The following is a 24,127-nucleotide window of genomic DNA, read 5'->3' as shown; positions in this document are numbered from 1 at the left end:
GTTGAAAAAAAATACATCATTATGATTTGATTTCAGAAAGGCAAATGTGAGCTGAATTAATCGAGTGGCTGTGGAATCCAAATTCCTGTCTTGTTGAAGCTGGAGCAGATGTGGGGGGCAGGGGGGTCTGTTCCAGAAGTGAGGAAAAGTGCAACTGAGCAGTAAGGACTGCCTGGGGAGCCATGTGGATTGCTGTGAGGGGCTCCTGCCAGCTCTTCGGAGCAAGCACCCCCCCACCTGCCCCCCTGGGCAGGGACATGGGGTGTTGAGGCTGCGCCGGCTACTGGTTCATAACTGCCGAAGAGCAAGCAGCACGTGGCTTGAGCAGGCAGGCAGAGCTCTTCAGTGAGGTGGGTTCCGGGAGGGCTCTGAGCCTGTGCTCAGCTGAGCTCCAGAAGCTCAGGGAGGCAGAGGGGGGCAGAGCCACAGCTGCTGCCTGGCTCTCAAGAAGAGGGCTGGACTCTCTCCATCGGCTGCAGGCTCAAGGACGGCGGGACTCCACTCCACCTAAGCCATGTCAGCCAACCTCACAGAGGGCAGCGCCAAGTCCAATGGGACTGGGCAGGCACTGAATTCTCCTGTCCTTTGTACTGAAACAGTGACTTTCACTGCAGAGGTGGAAGGAGAGGAATGGGGCTCCTTCTACTACTCCTTCAAGGTAAGTTTCCTGCCTTCCACTCTGAACACTGATTTTAAATAATAAGACAAAGTAGAATTTTAAGTTAAAAGATCACAGCCAATATTATGAATGAGTGTAGCTTATTTTCTTTACTAAAAAGAGTTTTAAAATAAACCTGATGAGCTATAAAGGTAAGTTTTTCATATTGTGCTAGGATCTATATTGTCATTTCTTAAGAATATTTGTTTTGTTTTTCCTGCTGCTGCTACAAATGTAAGAGCCATAAGTAACATTTGTAAGTGGATGACTTTTTAATTTTCCCTCTTTCCTTAGGTGAAAGTACTTTTAGTTAATCCTATAGTAGTGCTTGAAACGTCTGTTCCTCGTAAGGGTTATTGTTGTGAGTTTTTTGTTAGGAGCATCAGAGCTTTGTAAAGCCCGCATTACCCGGGACAGTACCTGTTGCAATGAGAGACATAGAGCTGAGTAAGGAAAGAAGGACCACACTTTCTGTGTTGATCCTTTGCAGTGAACATCAGAGAGAAATAAGGTCTTTAACTGTAGTTGGTGATGTTACTGTTCGCAACAAGTTCCCTCCTAAAAGAAATGAGGAAATCAGAGTTTAGTAAGTTTCACTTTCAAAGTATCCAAGGAAGAGGAAGTATTGAGGAAGAGGCCATTATTAGGCTGATACTGTTTCCTCTTCCACAACAAGATTGTGGTCAAGAATAAACCGGGCATCCAGAAAATAGTTTCCTGCTTCTTGCATGGAAATGCAGTGATGTCAGATTATTTCACAGGTTGCCTGATGGTGCATTCAGCTGTTACACTAATTCCCAAGACTCAAACTGGTCTTTCATACTTCAAGAAAAATTCTAGCAGTTTTTTTTTTTTTAATCCTCTGGGTGTTCTTAAAATGATTTGGTTTTTACTGACAAGGTAGAATTTGCTGTAATATTCACCTTGGAGCTTTGCTTCTTTGCCAACACTCAGAATAAAACTTTTAGCAGGGAGCTGCCCTGGAAGCCAGCCTCACTGGTGTTTGAGAGCCCTAGAGAAAATGCAGCAAAGCAGAGTGGAACAAGTCACTTAGGCGGATTGCATGGGACCCATCCCTAGGTACCACTTCTTAATACATGCATGCACACACACAGCCCAGCTGCCCAGCTCTACAACAGAAAATAGAAATAGAAATTGGAGTGGGGTGCCATTTACCATTGACTGAATAATCCCCTCTCTGAAATCAGCCTTCAGATCCAGAGATTCTATCTTGGAGACACAGGCTTTCTGCACCCAGGAAGCATACTGCTCCTCTCAGAGATGCTGCCTCTGCAGCCTCTTTGATATTTATAGAACATGACAGCAAACAGAATAAAGAGAGACTGGCCACTGCAGAAAGGATAATAATCAGCAATAAGACAGTTGTTCTGAGAGTCAGGCAATAATCGGCTGAAATCTCATTTGCCATTTTTTTTTTTGAAATACAGCTCCAAAGGGGAAGTTTTGAGTGTTTGGACAAACGAACCCCTACTCACTCTCTTCTAGTGTTTGAACTCTGTCCTAGCAACATCATCTCTAGGCACTACAGAAAATCACATCATTTTCATCTCATTTCTATTAATAAGTTTGCCCTCCAGCAATTGGACCACGAGACAAGGAGAGAAACAGAAAGAAAGAAAATATGTCTGATCAGGAACTTAGAATGCTCTGTTTCATTTTTTGAAATATATAATCATTCATTAAAGCAGTGATTTTCAGTTACACAATAGTCAGTAGTAGTGTTGGTGAGAACTAGTTTAAGTGTCTTAAGCTGGTGTGTAACTTTTTCCACCATCCCCTTTGAGCACAAGCAGTTTTGATGCAAACTCTTATTCCTTGTGATCCTTTTATCCCACATGTGTCTCAAGAAGAAAGTCAGAACTGTGTTTGTGAATTGTCTCCCAACTGTGTCCTTTTAATCTCCATCGCCTTTTCCAAAAGCGGTAGAAATGTTATCAAAAACAAAGTGGTAACATCAGTAAAAGTAGAAGAAGTAATAGCAGAAGCCAAAGTCTGACATTTCACTGGCTGTGGGCTTTCTTAGTGACATGAATTTTTCTGAATGACTTTTGTGAAGTGTCTCATTCAATCCTCAACCCATGGTGTATCTTTCATTTCGAATTGCCTTTCATCTTCATCTGAGTTTATCTAAATTCAACCCGGTCTTTAAGGCTCCTCTTGGGTTGCTTCCTCCCTGAAGCCCCCCAGACCCACCCCTCCTCCGACTTCTAGTAGTGTCTAGAGTATACCCCCTCTCTTTGCCACTTAATCCAACTCTGTGCTCATGCTATTTCAATAATGTGTCAGGGCAATGTGCAACAGTCATTAAACTCCTCAAGTGAAAGTAATGCCTAATGTTTGTTTCATGTCTTCTCCAAAAACCAGCACCGTGCGTGTCCTACTCAATAAACATTTACTGCATAAATGAACTGTGGCTCTGTGTTCTGTTTCTGTCTGCCATCTACATGTTGCCAGACTGGGCAACAGAAAGTTTGCTTTCTCAGTGACATAGGTGAGGGTCTTATTCACTGCTACTCCACAGGTCAGCCCCTGCCCTGCCAGGTCTTTATCAAATGTATTCACCAAGTTCCTTCCCTGTAGGCACATTTAGCACATCCTTATTCCATCTCTCAGAGAAGGCAATGGCACCCCACTCCAGTACTCTTGCCTGGAAAATCCCATGGATGGAGGAGCCTGGTAGGCTGCAGTCCACGGGGTCACGAAGAGTCAGACGCCACTGAGCGACTTCACTTTCACTTTTCACTTTCATGTATTGGAGAAGGAAATGACAACCCACTCCAGTGTTCTTGCTTGGAGAATCCCAGGGACGGCGGAGCCTGGTGGGCAGCCATCTGTGGGGTCGCACAGAGTCGGACACAACTGAAGCGACTTAGCAGCAGCAGCAGCAGTATTCCATTTCTAAGCCAATCTGATGAAGGTAAGTAATAGTTTCCAGTGGGTGGAATATAAAAGTAAATGGGTCATCATACACTGTAGCTCATACTGGTTTAGCCCTAGCGAACCTACACCCACCTGTTGCTGTCTGCCCTAGTCTTAGCTGCTTTACTCAGTCTACATACCTGGGCTTCTAACCTACTTACTTATGTAGCCCTCAAGTTCTCCTCCGAACCCAAAGCTCTCTTGGCAGAAGATAAGATATCCATGTCTAAATCTTACCAGCCCTTTCTTCACAAGCTTGGAGGCTTTTCTTTCTTCCCATCTCTATCTCCAAATTCTTGCCCCTGCTCCCCACTGCTTTAACCCACTCTGCCATCCTCTGTATACTCTTGGATATAAGCAGGAAGGGCAGAGGTGAGCTCACCACTTTCTTCTTCCATCGTGCGTTTCACATGACTAAGGCTCTGTGGTCCTGGGTTCAAGGTTCTCAGCTCAGGCCCTGGTTTCTTTCACAGTTTTCAGTGTCTCATATGTTCAAGGTTCCATCTAGTTCACCTCATCCATTCCTAGTCCCCAGCATCAAGCATTTCTATGGACTTCAAGAATCTTCAAGGAGGATGGGACCTGGCTCATAAGAAAGTGAATGGAGGACCTGAATAAAAGACTGTTCAAGTGGAAGACAAAGATGAAACTCTTAATAGGCTTAATTTTGCTGGTGAATTTACTTGCAAAATTTCCTGTATCCCTGATTCCTGATGATGAGAAAATTAATTCAAAGTACTGGGAGGGAAACCTACTTGAATTAGTAAATTGCTGAAATTATAAAATAATGCAAAAGATCTCAGTTTTATTACTCTCAGGTGAGGGGAGAAACATGAACCAAGACTGCAAAAATATTACTTGACAATGATCTTTTTTTGAATCTCCTTTAGTGGGTCATTACAAATGATATGCAATTAGTCTAACTATTGTTTATATGTAAATGGTTGCTTCTAAGTGCTCGAGGGTGATTGGACACAGTTTGTTCCCTTTGTCTTGCTCCCTCTGCCTGCTGTCTCTTAATTTTCTTAACACATTCCTCCTTCATTAATATAACAAAAGCAAATTCCAGCTCAACCCATGTCTCAATTATCTCACACTAGGCTTAAAGAAACGTTTAATGATGTAAAGAATCTGACGTATACCATTCTCATTTTTATTATATATTTAGGTTAACAATTCCTTTGTAAGAACACACTCTACCTACTGTGGACCAGCACTTTCAGTGACTGCCACTTCAGCTCTCTCTGTGCCCACTTGCCTGCTTCTCTGCACACTCCTTTAGTCCCACCTCGGCCCTGCAGGACTTGATATCTCCTTTCCTGCCTTGGGCCTCAGAACAATGTCAGGGATGCCCTTCCTGGAGTCTAGGAGCCCTTGGGTCCTGTCCTTTCAAGGTACTTCCTGAAACTTAGAACAATGGTTCTTGCATTTAATCATGCATCGTTTTGTCCTCTTCTAATCAGTTTCACTCAGTCTGTTCATATAGAGTTTCTAGAGCTGAATACTGTGGCACTTCATAGGGAATTACTACTAGTTTTTCCCAGTTAAGTAATTATTAAAGGTCTGCTACCACTGCCTATTCCTGTTAGGCACACCTAGCATGCTACTCTCCAATCCCCTGTCCTGGACCAGCGCTACCACATCCAGCTTCACCCCATGCCCCTGAGAAAGGCACACATTTCATTGGTTGGCTTTACAAGACTGTCGTGCAATTCCCCAGCTATGTACTCTCTTGTGTGAAAAAGGAAAACTCCCTCAACCAACTTTCTCTTTGTATCACTGATCTCTTTGTATCACATTGTCAGGCCAGTGTATGTGCCTCAGTTCTGTCTCGTCACAACAAAGATTGGGAGTGACAGACATTAAAGCCCTCGGCGTGTCACAGCTCTCAGGTCTCGAACAGGCCAAGTTATAGCTCTTAGACAAATTAGTGTTACAGCTCTATTTTATTTAGAAAATGGCAGGAGAACCCATCCTCCAGGCGTGAGGGCATGTCGACCCAAAGACCCGAAGAGAAGAGCGCCCCAGCGCTCGGGAGAGAGAAAGAAGGAGAGAGAGAGAGGGAGGGAGAGCGCTTTGGCTCCTCCTTTTATATGTTTTTTCTCCCCCTGGGCTTGCCCTATGTAAATTGGGCTAGCCAGGAGTGCTGTTTGTTCTACCTGAGGTCCTCACTCTGGTCCTTGGACCTTCCTTTGATGTCTTTTGTTCTATTTTCGTGGGCTTTTCCCTTCCTTGTCTTTTAGCCACCGCCATTTTGGACTCCTATTTCCCATTCTAACTACCTAACAACATCATCTGATGGCAGGTAACAATCCTAGTTAATTCAGAGTAAATGCAAAATTGCAGAGTTTTTCAGCCTGTGAAGGGTTTTCCCACTTTCTGACTCAGGAAAGGCATCTAAGCTCTAGGAACGATGCTTCTAGAGTGTGTGTGTCCATATATGTGTGGTTGGAGTTAGGGAGCAAGTCTGACCTGGGGAGGAACCTGGGCCACTTGGCATTGGCTGAGATGAAAAGTCCTGTCTGGCCTTCAGAAGTGACCATGCTTGTTCCATATTCTTCTCAGGATCTATATCAAGCTCGGGTCAGGCTGCATTGCCTTCTGCGGGAGCCTCCGTTTGTCCCATTTCCCTCCAGGTGCATGGGTGTTCACACCTCCCTCTTCCCCTCTCTCAACCCTCTGAATTTCTGCATCTTTCCTGGTAAAGAAAAGTTTGACTGCTTCCCTCCCAGCTTTGGGCTGGTCCTCTGTCTCCCCACGAGGCCATTGACTATTCAGCTGCTGCCTCATGAGAGCTGGGTAAATCCCGGGGTCTGCCATCCCCTGGTTCCTGGGCAGTAAGTGGAGCTCGCCACTCTCTAATCCTGTGCTCCCAACCTTGTTCTCTTCTTCTCTTTTTCTATAGTAGCCTTGGGGTGGGGGGGGGGGGGAGCTGTACAAATCCTCTCATCCGTGTCTGAGTCTCCTCACGCTCCGCACCACTATTGTACTGACACTCCTGTCTCCCACTGCCTGCTTTCTCTGTGGTGGGGAACCTGACTAGACTGTTTTCCGCCAAATGGATTATTCCAGACTCTTGGCTCTGAAGGCTCAAAAGACACATCCTCTTGCAAAGAAAAAAGATATATCTCTTCAAGCTGTTTATGATATCCTTCAAGAGGTATTTTGAAAGCCGGGAGCTGACTTGTTTCTCTTTGTCTGTATTGCTGGAGTAAAGACTGTACCCAGAGGGCAGATGGGGTAGAGCTCTCTGGCTGCCTAGGCTCCGAGAGGTTTTCTCAAGGAGGTGGAAAAGAGCATATCCATTAATGCTTCAAAAAGGAAAAATATATATATATATATATATATCACCCTGTCATCCTTGAAGTAATTTCCTGTTGACAGTGGGTAAGAACGTTTCGAGCTATGTGCCAAAGTGGACAAGAAATGTAATTTTATTTTCTGTAATTGAACTTGGCTTCTTCTGGACCTCTCAGCTCAGCTGATGGCGGAAGAAGTATCCTAGTCATTCCCAGGTATACTCAGGCTCTGAATCTTCCCCGTAACTGTAGTGGGGCACAGGCTGTAAAATAGGACAGCTGAGGTCAGCTTCCAGTGCCTCTACCATCTGGCTGAGAATTTGAGGCAGTTCAATCCTACCTATGCATTGGTTTATTCATCTGACAAATGGTGCTAATAACTGAATGTCCTTCAGAGGATTGTTGTGACAAGTTAAGTGATTAAATGTTGGTGTGGCTGTTAAGGACAGTGATGGCCCTGAGTACAGTGTTTGAGAAATGTTTGAGAAACCAGGGGAAATAATCCCCTGGTTATAGTCCCAGGGGTGAGTTGTTACACGCCTTTCTGAAGCTCCTAACTGAGAGATGAGGTGCCACCATTATCTACACAGAAGAATCTTCTGAAGATACTAAGAGAGATCCGTGTGCTGGAAGATCTCCAAAACCGCTTCAGTATGCTTTAGGCCCCCACACAGTGGTGCTGAATTGTTTCGTTTCTCTCAATTAGACCATGGAAAATGTAGGATAAGATATCTAGAGATGATTCCACTTCCTTCTTTATCATCCAGATGCCATCTCTAATTTTTACCTATGCAAGCTTAAAGGCTTACTACAAGAAGGTCTTTTTACAGAGATGGGAAATTATACCCCACCCAGAAGGGATGAGTTTCTAACACGGTAGAAAGATTTTCTGGGCCACAAGATGGCAAAACAACCAAGGTCATGATGAAGTCATTAAAGAATAACCAGGGTTCTTATTTTTTCACTTAGGCAATATTGACATCTGCCTAAAAATCATGGGTCTCTTATACTTGGCAGCACCTTACAGTTAACAACTTGACATCATATGATTTCATCTGACTCGCCATCAGCTCTAGGAGGATTTAAAAATAACATTCCTTTTTTTAACCTGATGTGAACACAAGGCCTGATAGAAGTTAAAGGTGTGAACTTTCTAAAAAAATAAATGAAAGAAAGCAAGAGACAAACAAAGAAAGGAAGAAAAAAGGAAAAATAAACATGGTTCTACTGCTGATTTTAGTTAGGATAGGATAGGTCTCTGTAATAGCGAAAAGCTAAACCCCAGGGTTTCCCTAGAGGACTGGTGATTGGGAATCTGCACTTCCACTTTGGCGGAGGGTGGGGTGGGTGGGTGGGGGCACGGGGAGGGTTAAATCCCTGGTCAAAGAAGTAAAATCCCACAAGCTTCACACAGCTTGGCAATAATAATAATAATAATAATAATAATAACAAAGTCCCATTAATTTTAAAAACAAAACCAAAAAACTCTACACCCTGAATCTCAGTGGTTTAACACATTAAAAGTTTATTTTTCTCTCACATCCCAGTTGCAAGCAGGTCAACTTGTATCTCTGCCGTCTAGAATAAGCAGTTTCCAAGGGAGAAGGCAAAACTTACCCTATCTGCTTTGACCTGAAATGACGCATGACTGACTCCAGTTCCACTAGCAAGAATTAGTTAGCTGTTGGGCACGGGAAATGTAGCTTAACTGAATGCCCCCAGTGTGGGGAACATAGTACCAAGCATGGTTTGACCTTCACCTTCTGCACGATAAAACCCAAACTCTCCAAACCAGCCGTCTAACTTTTCACAATCTGACTTCCCCATCCTCCCCCATTTCTCTCCTTTCCTGTACCATATCTCACTGGATACTGTATTCCAGGGAAATATTGTCTTTGGCAGGAATGCCTTTCTCATAGCTTTTTCTTCTGATATCACATCTAAGCTCAATTGCCCCCTCATCTGTGAAGAATTCAGATTTGTTTAGTAGATCAACACTGTCACTATTCTTATGTTTCCAAAGCACTTCAAGTCTTTGTCTGACAAGATTCATCTCTTGACATGCATGTCTGCCTACACACACACACACACACACATGTGCACATAAACATAGACCAACACACATACAGATACATACACACATACATGATGTCAGTCATTTTAAGGCAGCTCGAGATCCCACTACCCCTAGGGTAGTGCCTGACAACAAGGTAGACAAATGGTCAAAAGATGTTTTATTGAATGAAAGAGCATATTGAGAAACAATCTGTGTAACAAGTTTATTCCTAAGGTCTCAGCAAATTCATGTGAAAACATTAAAGTAGATGGAGTCTTAATCCTTATTCTCCAAGCCATTGGGTTGAATTTAAAGGCACCATGATTTGGGGGAATTCCTGACACGGACAGAGAAGTGTAGTAGGCTATAGTCCATGGGGTCGCAAAGAGTTGGACACGACTGAGTGAATTCACTTTTTTTCACTGACACCATTGGCAAGCCCTATTGGCGGGGAGTGTGTGTGTGTGTGTGTGTTTTAGTCTCTTGGTCATGTCCAGCTCTTTGCGACCCCAAGGATTGTAGCCTGCCAGGCTCTTCTGACCCTGGGATTCTCCAGGCAAGAACACTGGAGAGGCTTGCCAGTTCTTTCTCCAGGGAATCTTCCCAATCCAGGGATCAAACCCACGTCTCCCAGATTGCAGGCAGATTCTTTACAATCTGAGTCACCGGGGAAGTCCAGACCATTAGACCTAAAGCAAACAACATCCAAGTTCTGTCTGCTCCCCTTCCCTTGCTGCCAGCTCAGCTTCCATAGCTGAGGCTGGGAAGCCATCCACTTCTGAGCCCTAAGACACCAGGTGGGTATTGGGAAAGTGTGTTAGCATTCACATCTTTGCTCTCTGTTTATGTGTTCTGATGCCTGATTGTAGAAGCTCAGTCACGGAGATCTTCTGCAAAGTGCAGAGGGCAGAGGGTACCACCTGTGAATAACAGGAAGAATCTGCTCCAGGGGGGTGAATGGATCAGCCTTGTCTACTAGAATGTCAATCAAGTGGTCACACATGCTTCCCGTCTGCTGCCTCTGGACACTTCAAGCAGAAAAGGTGTTTATCCTGTGAACACTGAGACTACGCTGCTTTCACTGTGTAGGGCCCTATACTAGGGACTAGGGAGTCAAAGAGGATTTATCACTGTCCTAAGGGGCTGGGAAGCTAATGTTTTCATTCAACAAATATTACTAAGAGTATTTAACCTTTTAAATTCTTAACACCTACAGATAAACATAAATAGTTTTCCTCAATTTAATTTAAATTTGAAAATAAATTAAATATCAAATCTAAAAATAAGTCATGCATGCATACTAAATTGCTTCAATTGTGTCCAACTCTTTGTGACTCTATGGACTGTAGCACACCAGGCTCCTTTGTCCACGGTGGTTCTCCAGGCAAGAATACTGGAGTGGGTTGTCATGCCCTCCTCCAGGGGATCTTCCCGACGCAGGGATCAAAACCATGTATCTTACGTCTCTTGCATTGGCAGACGAGTTCTTTATCACTAGAGCCACCCGGGAAGCCCCCAAATCAAAATATAATAATTCAGAATATAATCTTTTAAACTATATTCTTTTCCTTCCCATGTCATGTACTCCTTTATAAAGTTGAGAATCACAGATGGGCTTGACTGAGTATTACTTTAGGCACTGGGCTTTCAAAGATGCACAAAACAGGTACCATATTGTGAGACAGTTCTGTCTAACAGGGGAAAGGTATACTCAGCCAATAGTTATGATGCAAGGGAAAAGAAGGCAGTCACTTAGAAGAAAAGACAGTGAGGGGATGACAGAAGGAGGTATAAACAAATTAAGAAGAAGGATTTCTGCATAGAAAATCAAGATGATCTTCACTGAAGACAGGTAAAAATGGAAGCTTTCAGTTTAGATAAAATAATTAAAGAGATTAAAAAAAAAAGACCCAGGTGGATATTCAGACTAAACAATATGGATTTTTTATCTTTATAGGCCATAATAAATCTTTAGAGTTTTATTAGCAAAAATGCTAAGAGCGAAAATTGTGACGAGAGAGATTAATCAGGCTGCAGAGTACTGGGTGGGATGTAGGGAGGGAACATTGAGGAAAGAGTCAGTTATGATGACACAATGAGACGCGTCAGTGCTCAGTAAGATAAGGATTGCCTGAGAGTGGACAGGAAGAAGCAGTGGGACTTTCTGTCAGACCATATGCAGGGCTTGGGGAATCAGAGAAGAGGCAAGGAGTGACAATGACATAGGGGCTCAAATTGATAAGCTGATTCTAAAACGTATGTGGAAAGGCAAAGGAAATTGACTAGCCACAGTAACTCTCAAAACCAATAAAGTTAGGGAACTCACACTGGCTGGTCATAACCTTCTCTAAAGCAATAGTGTGGTACTGAGGAAAGGATACACATCCAGAAAGGGAACCGGATAAAAAGTCCAGAAATAGACCCAGTCATATCCGGTCAGTTAATTTTTGACAAAGATATAAAGGCAACTCAATAGAGAAAATCAAAATTGTTGCTGGAACAAATAGATAATTACGTGTAAAAAAGGAACCCCTGCCCAAACCTCACACCCCATAAAAATTAACATCAAATGGATCATATATCTAAGTGTGAAACCTAAAATAAAACAAACATAAAATAAAAGTAAAAGAAAACATAGAAGGCAAACTTTGTGACCTTGGATTAGGCAATGATTTCTTACATACAACACTAGTGGCACAGTCCATAAAGGAAAAATTTGATAAATCGGACTTCATTAAAATTAAGAACTTCTATAATTTAAAAGATGCTACGAAGAGAATAAAAAGGCTAACCATATACTAGGAGAAACTATCTATATATCACAAATAATTTTTATCCAGAAGATACAAATAATTCTTAAAGCTCAATACAAAGAAAAAGACCCCAACTTAAAACAATAGCAAAGTTTCAAACAGACATATCACCAAATGGTGACGAAACGCATGAAAAAATTCTTAACATCATTTGTCGCTGGTGAAATGCAAATTAAAAGCTCAATGAAATACCATCATACACTCATTAGAATGACTAAAATAAAAATACACTGAGGATATCAAGAACTGACAAAGATATGAAGCAACCAACTAGAACCATCATACATTACTGACAGCAAAGAAAATGGTAAAGACAGTTGAGAAAACTTTTTGCCATTTTCTTATAAAGTTAAACATACATTTATTACACAAGTCCAAAATCCTACTCCTGAGTATTTGTCCAAGACAAATAATGTAAAAGCCTCTATGTCAATACTTACAGTGGCTTTATCTTCAATTCAGTTCAGTTCAGTCGCTCAGCTATGTCCAACTCTTTGCAACCCCATGAACTGCAGCAAAGCCAGGCCTCCCTGTCCATCACCAACTCCCGGAGCCCATCCAAACCCATGTCCACTGAGTCAGTGATGCCATCCAACCATCTCATCCTCTGTCGTCCCCTTCTCCTCCTGCCTTCAATCTTTCCCAGCATCAGGGTCTTTTCAAATGAGTCAGCTCTTCACATCAGGTGGCCAAAGTATTGGAGTTTCAGCTTCAACATTAGTCCTTCCAATGAACACCCAGGACTGCTTTCCTTTAGGATGGACTGGTTGGATCTCCTTGCAGTCCAAGGGACTCTCAAGAGTCTTCTCCAACACCACAGTTCAAAAGATTCAATTCTTCACCGCTCAGCTTTCTGTATAGTCCAGCTCTCACATCCATACATGACCACTGGAAAAACCAGAGCCTTGACTAGACAGAGTTTTGTTGGCAAAGTAATGTCTCTGCTTTTGAATATGCTGTCTAGATTGGTCATAACTTTCCTTCCAAGGAGTAAGCGTCTTTTAATTTCATGGCTGCAATCACCATCTGCAGTGATTTTGGAGCCCAGAAAAATAAAGTCAGTCACTGTTTTCACTGTTTCCCCATCTATCTGCCATGAAGTGATGGGACCAGATGCTATGAGCTTAGTTTTCTGAATGTTCAGCTTTAACCCAACTTTTTCACTCTCCCCTTTCACTTTCATCAAGAGGCTCTTTAATTCTTCTTCCTTTTCTGCCATAAGGGTGATATCATCTGCATATCTGAGGCTATTGATAATCCCCCCAACAATCTTGATTCCAGCTTGTGCTTCCTCCAGCCCAGCGTTTCTCATGATGTATTCTGCATATAAGTTAAAGAAACAGGGTGACAATATACAGCCTTCACGTACTCCTTTCCCAATTTGCAACCAGTCTGTTGCTCCATGTCCAGTTCTAACTTTTGCTTCCTGACCTGCATACAGGTTTCTCAAGAGGCAGGTCAGGTGGTCTGTATTCCCATCTCTTTCAGAATTTTCCACAGTTTATTGTGATCCACACAGTCAAAGGCTTTGGCACAGTCAAAAGCAAAAATAGATGTTTTTCTGGAACTCTCTTGCTTTTTCAATGATCCAGCAGATGGCAATTTGATCTCTGGTTCCTCTGCCTTTTCTAAAACCAGCTTGAACATCTGGAAGTTCACGGTTCATGTATTGCTGAAGCCTGGCTTGAAGAATTTTGAGCATTACTTTACCTGCGTGTGAGATGAGTGCAATTGTGTGGTAGTTTGAGCATTCTTTGGGATTGCTTTTCTTTGGGATTGGAATGAAAACTGACCTTTTCCAGTCCTGTGGCCACTGCTGAATTTTCCAAATTTGCTGACATATTGAGTGCAGCACTTTCTCAGTGTCATCTTTTAGGATTTGAAATAGCTCAGGAATTCCATCCCCTTCACTAGCTTTGTTCATAGTGATGCTTCCTAAGGCCCACTTGACGTCACATTCCAGGATGTCTGGCTCTAGGTGAGTGATCACACCATCGTGATTATCTGGGTCATGAAGATCTTTCTTTTACAGTTCTTCTGTGTATTCTTGCCACCTGTTCTTAATATCTTCTGCTTCTGTTAGGTCCCTACCATTTTTGTCCTTTATTGAGCCCATCTTTGCATGAAATGTTCCCTTGTTATCTCTAATTTTCTTGAAAAGATCTCTAGTCTTCCCCATTCTATTGTTTTCCTCTATTTCTTTGCATTGATGGCTTTATCTTAAATTGCTAGAAATTGGAAGCAACTCAAATGTCCAGTGGCTAGAAAATGGATAAGCTGTAGTATATTTGTGCAATGGAATATTACTTGTCAATAAAAAGGAATAAGCTTATAGATATACAGAACAAAATGGGTAAATTTCAAATGCATTGTGCTAAGTGAAAGGAGCCGGATTCAAAATGCTGTAATGATTTCATTTACATGATGTTGAGAAAGCAAAACTCTAAGGACAGAAAGCAAATCAGTGGTTGCTGTGAAGAGGCTGACTACAAAACAGCACTGGAGACCCCCTTTGGATGACAGAAATATTCTCTAACTTGATTGCAATGATGGTTAAGTTTGTCAAAACTACAAAACTAACATTCAAAGGAAGACTTTTCCTCTGTATAAAGTACTACTTAATAAAAAATTATTCTATAAAGAGTTTCTCCAATGTCAACAGTCATGCCACCTCAATAAGACACTCAGAGAGTCTAAAAGAGTGAATGAACCCTATCATAGATTTAGCACTTTACTAGGAATAAATATAGGCAAAGAATCCAGGATATGGCTCTATGAATGTTTTCCAAGGGTCCTCCTTATTTCTACTTTACAAGTAGACATTAACCTTTAGCCATTTAGTATGAATCTTTACTATGCAAGCTTCCCTGGTAGCTCAGTGGCTTAAAAAATCCATCTGCCAATGCAGGAGATGCAGATTTGATCCCTGGTCCAGGAAGATCCCCTGGAGAAGGAAATGGCAACCCACTCCAATATTCTTGCCTAGGAAATCCCATGGAAAGAGGAGTCTTATTCTTATTTTTAATAAGAATAAGAGCCATATCTTATTCTCAACCCTCTTCTCATTTTCCCAGCCAAATACTCACTATCCTAGTCTCCCTTGCAGTAAACAGTAGCACAGTTTGAGAAACTTAATTGGAAGTCTATGAGATTTCTGATAAAGATTCCACTTTTCTTTGACAGAAGGAGAAAGACATGGCTTGAATTTTTCTTTCTCCCTTGAACTCAGACACAATGCATGGTGCTTCAGCAGCCATTTTGCAACCACAAAAGAAAAGCTAAAGCAATTTCAATGAGTTCAGGACAGCAGCTATGTATCTTCAGATTTCTTATTGTATGAAAAAAATCTTTGTTTAAGCCACTGTAAAGTGGGCTTTCTTTTATTTTTGAGTCGTAGACTTTTCCAAGTGATACAAATACCAAGTGCAACATTATATATCCAGGGTACTGAAGTCAAGCCCTTGAAAGTGGACCACAGAGAATCAAATAGACATTTCATTTATTCTACATTTGGGCGGGGCAGGAGCTGGCTCTGCTCATGTTTTTCATCCTACTATTATCTATTATCTAGATTACAAAAGGATTGAATAGAGTTTTATAAACATTGATTCAGACAGGACTGTATGTTTCCGAGTAACCAAGAAAGAGATAGTTTACCCTCCTTCCCAAAGAAAAGAGCCCTAAATTTTTCAGAATGATTCTTTACATTTCAGATAATGACAGTGCTATTCGCTTAGGTAATTTTATGGGGGAAAAAAAATCTGAAAGCACTTTTAAAAACATTAGTTCAAAAAACTACCCAAAACATTAACTCATTTTTTTCATGATGGCTCAATAAGAAGATTTTTATTCTCCTTGAATTGACGCACAAAGAATTACATCCTTTCCTTACAGTTTAAACAAGCAAGGGAAGTGCAAGAAATGGGCTTTGGGCCTCAGATCAATTCTATATTGTGCTACCCTGAGCACATCACATGGTTTCTCTGGATCCAGGCAGCTCAGCTGTGAGCGCAAAACAATAATGGCGTCCCTTCAGGATGGTAAAGAAGGGAAGGAGCCAAGTCTTAGGTGAGAAGTGACGTTCTGGGTGGGAACCGGAGGAGGGTAATCATGGAGTTCTACTCAATAATCTCCTGGGAGGGTCCTACCAACCCAGAGGGGTTCAGGAGTGAGGGTGGGCTAATGCCCTTCTCCTCCAAGACCAGCCTCACAGACCCTTCCTCTCAGCTTTATCCTCCCAAACTCCTCACCCACTGAGATTCTCCATCCTCCCACACTCTCCTCCCATCCAAACTATTCTCCCTTCTTAAAGATAAACAAAGCAGAAACTTCCTGGAACACCTCCCCTTTTTAGTCCATTGATAGTTCTCCTACGGAAAGAAGTAGGTGGTTGTAGAGAATTAACAAGCAAGCATAACCTTGACATGATTCACAAGAACCCAGACTAAGCTTTCCCATTCTCTCAAACACCATATTTCTCCCTCCCCAAACTCCTCTGCCTGCCCTCATCCCTACCAGGGCATTCAGTGTGGACTTTGCATGCATGCAGTGTGTGCTAAGTGGCTTTAGTCATGTCAGACTCTACGACGCTATGGGCTGTAGCCCACCAGGCTCCACTGTCCATGGGATTCTCTAGGCAAGAATACCAGAGATGGCTGCCATTCCCTTCTCCAGGGGATCTTCCCGACCCAGGGATCAAATCCATGTCTTTTATGGTTCCATGTTGGCAGGCGGGTTCTTTATCACTACATGGACTTTGCATGCTCTGCTTTTAAAAAAAAATTCTTTTTCTCTGTCTTTTGCTTAGTCCTCCTGTCGTCCCCAATTTTTTTTCCTCAATAAATCGATTCCAAGTATTTGCATGAAACCCATTCTGAGTAAACAAATTCCTTCCCTCAGGTGTCTCTCCCACAGCCTTCCTGATCTTCCAAGGTTATTTGCATTTTTTAAAAGAACTTTGCTTCATTTAAATAAACCCCTACTCTCCTGAGTATACTGGGCATGAGATAGCAAAGGTTACTTAGGATGTAGAGGATTGTTGGAGCTTCTTTTTTTTTTTTTTTATTTTAAAGTATTTATTTATTTGGCTGCCCTGGGTCTTAGTTTTGACATTCGAACTCTTAGTTGCGGCATGTGGGATCTAGTTCCTTGACCAGGGATTGAACCCAGGCCCCCTGTGTTGGGAGCATGGAGTCTTTAGCCACTGGACTACCAGGAAAGTCCCATGGAGCTTCTTGAAAAAGCAGCAGCAGCAGCAGGGAATAAGTTTCCCCTTTATTCCTCTTCTTCCAGCTCTTGAAGTCTCCTAGCCTTGCTCTTCTGGTGGGCAGGAGCTGTGATTCACCCCAGCCCGCGGTGTTCCAGGCTCTGCACTGGACAAACGATTTCCCCACAGCACTCAGAATTCCATTTACATACAGATATTGAACCCAAGTGTTTGCTTAAGAACAATTATTCACAGGTCTTAATTTAATAAAAAATGAAAGGGAATACTGTTAGTGCCCAAGTGGACGTTTCCTTTCTTTCCTCTAGTACTGTGCTCCATTGCCCTTGGCAATCCATACCTATAGAAGATATTCTTTTGATTAAGAATAAATTTGATTACCTTTCCAATGTATTCAGTCCCTTTTGAGATTTTTTTTTCTTTTTTTTTTGCACAGGTTGGGATAAAAATGCAAAAAGTATTCAAGCATACAGAAACTATTAGAAGACTTTATAAACTGGAAAGCACTAGTCAAATTTAGGATAGCAATAATTCACAATGCTAAGCATTAGAACTTCTTGTACCACACTGCACTGTGTGTGCGTGCTTAGTCGTGTCTGACTCTTTGAGACCCCATGGCTTGTAGCGAACCAGGCTCCTCTGTCCATGGGATTTTCCAGGCACGAGTGGGATCAAACTCTCGTCTCTTGTGTCTCCTGCATTAGCAGGTGGATTCTTGACCTCTGCACCTCTGGGAAAGCCCATGCTAACCATTAGTGAAATGTAAAAAACAAAATTTGAATAAATGAAAAGGCATCTGGTGCTTCAGGACAGGAAAACTAAGTTTTGTGAAGATGTCAGTTCTCCCCAATTTCTTTATAGTGTTAAAAAACTTTAATCAAATCTTTAATGTGATTGTTTTAATTTGACAAAATAACTTAAAAGCTCAATTTTAAAAAGGTAAATAAAGCTAAGAGATTTGAACATAAATGTTAATGAGGAAGAAGGATTTTTCTCCATCAGTTACTAAAAAATATAAACCTGCATTAAGCAAAACATTTCAGAATTAGTACTGTAATGGACAAGTTCATAATAACAGTTTGCTTTAAAAATAAAACCTTAGTACATATATGAACTTAATACTACAAAGAAACTACAAAAAATAGTAAGAAGGAATGAATATTTTGGCAGTTAGAGCATTGGTGAATGGGTGGTGAGTCTTACCTCATGTAAAGTTGTAAGATCAATTTCAGTTGGATTTTGTAACAAAGTTTTTACAAAATAGAAGAAAAGCATACTTATAAGACTGATTTCAGATGAGCAAGAACTTTCTAAGCCTAACAAAACATTTAAACAGAAACAACTAAGGAAAGTATTTTCAATAAATTAAATATATAATATTTATATACATATACATATTTATAATATTACATATTATATATTATGTAATAATTATACTACAAATATAACATGATTAAAGGTCTTAATATATAAAAAGCTCTAAAAAAATGGTATTTCTAATAGAAAAAAACAGGCAAAGGAAATAAAAAGCATTTTAGATTAAATGTAGAGTTAAAAGAATGCATAAAAAGTTTTATTTGCTAGTGGCCTGAATAATACAAATTTAACCAGGAAACATAATATGAAATATTATTGAATATCAAACTGGTAAAAATTAAAGACAAATGTTACAAAAGCATATGACAGTCTTGTAGACTGGTGGGAGAGTAAATATGGACAACTAAGGAAATACACAAAATTTTCTGTGTATTTGGTAATACACAGCAAGCCTAAACAATATATTTACATATTGACTTGGTAGATTTGTATGCAGGATTAAACCTTAAGAATAATAAAGAGATATTCAAGAAAAGTTTTGACATGGTCTTATGTGTTAGACTATTTCATGTAGTACACATCCGACAATAGAAAATTAAAATTGTGATGCAACCATAAGATGGAATATTAAGGAATATTATGCACCTATAATAATCATTGTTCCTTATTCCATGCTAAAGATTTTTAAGCACAATAAACTGCACATATAAAATATTCTCAGTTGTACAGATATTTAAATATCTACATATATCCAGATATATAGATATATAACCAGAAAATACAAAAAGAATATACCAAAAGTGGGAAAGTGAATGAGAAATTCTCTCTGGAAGGTGGGCATTTGTCTTTGTACTTTTAAAATATTTTACTAAACTTTTGACAGTTAGTCCATACTACTTTTATTATCAGAAAAAACAAAATAATCTTGTATAATACACCATGAAATGTCTCAAATATATTTTGCACATTGTATTTCCATAAAAGCAAGTGAAAGGATCAGTTTCCTCTGCAGACAAATGACAAGGGAAGCTGAAAAAGGCATCTGAAAGCAGACACCTTTGTGGTAGAGAAGTTGGCCAAAATGGGGGGAGGGGAGGTACCAGATAATGAATTGACCCCCAAGGATCACACGTTGAAGGGTCTGAGGACCTGCCAGTGTCTCCCTAGTAATGAACTGTATGGAGGCAAGTGCAATTCGCTCTTTTTATAATGAAGGTTATATACTTTCAAAGCTAAAGCAGAATTCAGGAATTTAGTGGGGGGAAATGCAGTGATTCTCCTGTTTCATTTCTTTCTCCCCTCTCTCATATCGCTCCTCTTAGAATATTTTCCCCACTCTGACCCCAATAGATATCTTAATGGTGATTTCTGGATTATGTGTGCAACCTATTTCTTTAAAACTCCATTTTCCAATTGTGTTGTTTTTCTACTATCATTGGGAAAGACTGACCCATAAAATGCACTTGGTTTCCATGTTGAGAACTACAGGAAGGTAGATTAGACAGAAGTAGGCATCAGGGTTAGAGGACCAAGCCCGCCCAGGGCACTGGCCACTGCTGGGAACTAGGGCTTCTGAGCATAGGCCCAAGCTGATGTGGCCAACTCTGGTCACATCAAAATTTGGTCAAAATCCAAGAGGCTCAGGTGCAGTGAGAGCGATGCTTGGAGTCAGGCAGGTGCCTGCATCTGTCGACCTTGGATAGGCTCCCAGGGAGCCTATAAAGTGACTGATGAGAGGCGGAGGGACTAGTGTTCAACCCTGGGCTGGGGAGGCTTGCACGTAGGGAACCAGATAGAACATAGGAGACAGGCAAGGGAATGCAAGGACAACGGAAACCAAATCGGATGACCAGCTATCACTGGGTGTATACTAACTCATTAGCTTTTTAAACTCTGTTGACCAAACACCCATCTTAGATGCACAGAAAATAATAGCAATATAGGACAATCTCCCTGGAGTCGTCATTCAGAGCCCTTCTCAGGCCTCTTTCCCCAACCAGTTCTCATTATTCAGCTCCATGCATTACCCTCACATCTGCCAGTGTTCTTTCACTTGCTCACTTCCCCAGATTTCTTCTGGCTACTTGAGTTTGAGCCTCCTGGATGGACTGGAAACTATGGAAATGACAGATTAAATGTATCACAGATTGAAGGTCTGAGCTGAGATAAATCCTCAGGGGGAATGTTCCTCAGACAATTTTCCCTACTTAGTAGCACCTCCAAGACAGAAAACAAATTCCCACAGGCTTATTTTTTAATCTGTGGATCAAGCAGAAGAATAGTTTCTTGGTATTTTTATCACACAGTAATCCTTTGGTTTCTACTACATTGCAGAGATTTGGACCTAATTTACCCAAATGTTAGTTTTCTATATTTCAAGGGTCTGGAGCTCAAATAGCAATTTAAATGTTAATCTCAGTTCTTGGTATATAGCAGACACTTCATTCATTTGTTCAATAAATATTAATTTCTACCTGGACTTGGAGCCCAGTGGATTTTAAGATGATTTCTAGCATGTGCGGTCTGATATACTGTGAGATTTCGGATGGAATACCAGAAATAAAATGCCTCAAAGCTTCCAATACACCCTATTTATGATTAATGCGGAGGTTCTTTTGTGAGCCAAGAATGACTCATAAGAAGGGACTCACACTAAAATGAATGTGGGGCATGGGCATTTCTGCTTCTGGTGAAATCCAAGAATTCACTAGTAACCAGGAAACTACATCACTGAGTCATGCAAAGGCAGTCCTGATTTGCACCAAAGCCTGATAGGAATGAGAACAATTAGGCAGTGAGCAGCTAACATTGCTAACTAAGCACAAAATATGACCCATGGCAATAATGATCAAATACTCCAGACCAATATCTAACCACTTCTGGTCAGAGTAGAAAGAGGTTATACAATATGTCCTGGAAGCTAAACTAAGAAATAAATGTTAGGCAGAGAATTGCTTTTCTGTTCAGCCCAGTTTGAAGAAGCTAACGTTGAATTCTCTCACCCATGATAGTGGTATTAAGAGATAGGGCAATGAAGATAAGTAGAATAGAGTCCAGATAGAGAGGAATCTTTTCTTTTGATAGCAAGTTCTTTCAACTCAGGACAAAGATCCAGAGTGGACCTTTCTCCACTTTTGAAATATTTTTTAGGACACAAGTCCACTATCTTCTTATAAGCCTTTCTCTGCTCTATGACCATACCTAATGTTCGTGGATGGGCCCTGTCTGTCTTCACTAACCTAAAATTTCTCCTGCCTTTCCTCATACTGTTCCCAGGCAACCTACTTGTTTTCTTGGTTACATCTACTCATTTTTCAGACCCAACTCACACCTTAATTTCTCCAGGATATACCTTTTGACGAACCACCCCAGTCCCCCGCAGTTTCTTCCAAGATGTCCCTTATTGGGGATTCTACAGCACCTCCATCACAGTAGCTCACATTGAACATTTTTGTTTATATATATGCCTCTACCATCAGACTAGGAGCTCCTTGTCCTAGCCTTCCCTCTATGGTACTATGAAACTTCTGTGGGCCTATGGTAAAGATCCCAAAGTATGTTGAACTTTGCTGCTAGATTGTCAATAAATGTTTGTTGAGCCTCAGATATGCAGATGACACCACCCTTATGCCAGAAAGGGAAGAAGAACTAAAGAGCCTCTTGATGAAAGTGAAAGAGGAGAGGGAAAAAGTTGGCTTAAAACTTAACATTCAGAAAACTAAGATCATGGCATCCAATCCCATCACCTCATGGGAAATAGATGGGGAGACAGTGGAAACAGCGTCAGACTTTATTTTTGTGTGCTCCTAAATCACTGCAGATGGTGATTGCAGCCATGAAATTAAAAGGCACTTACTCCTTGGAAGGAAAGTTATGACCAATCTAGACAGCATATTCAAAAGCAGAGACATTACTTTGCCAACAAAACTCTGTCTAGTCAAGGCTATGTTTTTTCCTGTAGTCATGTATGGATGTGAGAGTTGGACTATAAAGAAAGCTGAGCAGTGAAGAATTGATGCTTTTGAACAGTGGTGTTCGAGAAGACTCTTGAGAGTCTTCTACAAGTAGATCCAACCAGTCCGTCCTAAAGGAAATCAGTCCTGGGTGTTCACTGGAAGGACTAATGTTGAAGCTGAAACTCCAATACTTTGGCCACCTGATGCGAAGAGCTGACTCATTTGAAAAGACCCTGAGGCTGGGAAAAATTGAAGGCAGGAGGAGAAGGGGATGACAGAGGATGAGATGGTTGAATGGCATCATTGACTCAGTGGACATGGGTTTGGATGGGCTCCGGGAGTTGGTGATGGACAGGGAGGCCTGGCGTGGTGTGATTCATGGGGTTGCAAAGAGTCAGACATGACTGAGCGACTGAACTGAACTGAACAGAGCTTGATTATGCAGAATGAGAACCAATATAACCATAATCACAGCAACACGATTTCAAGGACAGTTTCCCAATTCCAGCTTGAGTATCATTTGTACACCAACCCATGGCTATATCAAGGCTTTCCTCTCAGGCTAAATGTCTTGCCCCTTTATATACCACATGAGAGATCACAGAACGATTCTTAGCGCCCAACTATTTGGGACCATTTTGGCTGACAGCCCTACTGTCAACCTCAACAGACTTGGGCTGTGACAATACCTCCCAACCCATTCACATCCTCTATTCTTCATGCAGGAGGCCCCCTGCCAGCAGGTCCCACCAGGCATTAGGAAGAGGATGCAATGTACATTCCTGTTCTCGACACCTGTTAAAATGATATGGAAAGGCTTATAAAAACATAAGACTGAAATTAACATCCACACATACATGTAGCTTTTTGTAATTTTCTAATTTTTTGTAATAGCAACTAATTAAAAACTCTTGTAGCTATTTTTTTCATAATTGAGTATTACCAATGAAAGTTACCCTGGAAGTAATCCAAGACAGAATCCCTAGTGGTCTAGGCAAAACAGCTAGACAAGTTGAGTGTAGATAGGTGGTTGTGATGACAATAATTCCACAGAGGGTGTCTCCAAGCTGGGTTACTGGCAGGATGGTAAAAATGCAGATTTTCAAAAGGGGCAACAGCAGGAAGTGGTTATGGGGAAGAAGCCAAGGTGAGCACTTGTGAGCAAGCTGGGTCCTATGCTGTGCCTCCTGGTTGACTGCCTCACTGGTTGTTGACCACTTGGCAGCGCTTCCTTAGCAGCAGGTGGGGCGAGGCTTGGGGAAGAATTGGGACAAGCTACTGAGTGACAGGTTTCCAACTGTTCAGAAATGGTCACTACCCAAGGGTCTACAGATCCTCTTAATGCATCTCATTCCCCAAGTCTAATGAAGCAGCTTTGGGAACCCAGAGTTTTTGTAGTCGGTTCCTGCCTATCTCACTTTAAATTGTGTGCTCACTGTGTTACATAGTAATTCAGCCTCAATGGAACAGGATGTTTTCAGAGCTCTTCTTTTGGTATTTCCAACCCACCTAAGCAAAGTTACTGAGGCTTGGAGTAGGCGTCAGAACCGGGGTACTATGAATGACAGGGGGCATACAGGTCTCGGTGACAGGACTGTGGAGTTTATTGGTTTGCTGATTGAGAACTGAGTCTGACTCATAACCTTTCTGAGACTTCATTTCCTCTCGTGGGAAGTATGATGTATTTGCTACTTCCTGTGTTTGAGATATTCATCTTCAACTTCATAAAAATAACAAGAACCATTAAATGAACCGTGAAAATGTAAAGGGTACAGAAAGCCCTGTACTCCCTGGGGCAGACGATGCAGCTGCATCTTGTGTGATATTTACAGCTTCCGTTGTGTGGAAGCCACACGTCACTCCA

The 24,127-nt window shown here is 41.4% G+C and overlaps 1 protein-coding gene across 3 annotated transcripts in view; it reads left to right on the top strand.

Moving 5' to 3' along the window:
* Positions 1 to 482: 482 nt before the first annotated feature.
* The window catches only part of NPSR1 (neuropeptide S receptor 1), a 146,944-nt gene continuing 123,299 nt past the window's right edge, over positions 483 to 24,127 (top strand). For 2 of the 3 annotated variants that reach the window (XM_043873326.1, XM_043873325.1), the window contains exon 1: positions 515 to 658. In XM_043873326.1, the coding sequence (XP_043729261.1) occupies positions 515 to 658 (144 nt within the window). Of the gene's footprint in view, positions 659 to 24,127 lie in introns of all 3 variants that reach the window. The other variant, XM_043873323.1, reaches the window with a different exon arrangement.

The sequence above is a fragment of the Cervus elaphus genome, chromosome 18 (assembly GCF_910594005.1).
Source record: "Cervus elaphus chromosome 18, mCerEla1.1, whole genome shotgun sequence".
In the NCBI taxonomy this organism is placed as follows: domain Eukaryota; kingdom Metazoa; phylum Chordata; class Mammalia; order Artiodactyla; family Cervidae; genus Cervus; species Cervus elaphus.
Note: the sequence above shows the minus strand (reverse complement) of the source record. Positions and strands in the feature narration are given on the sequence as shown.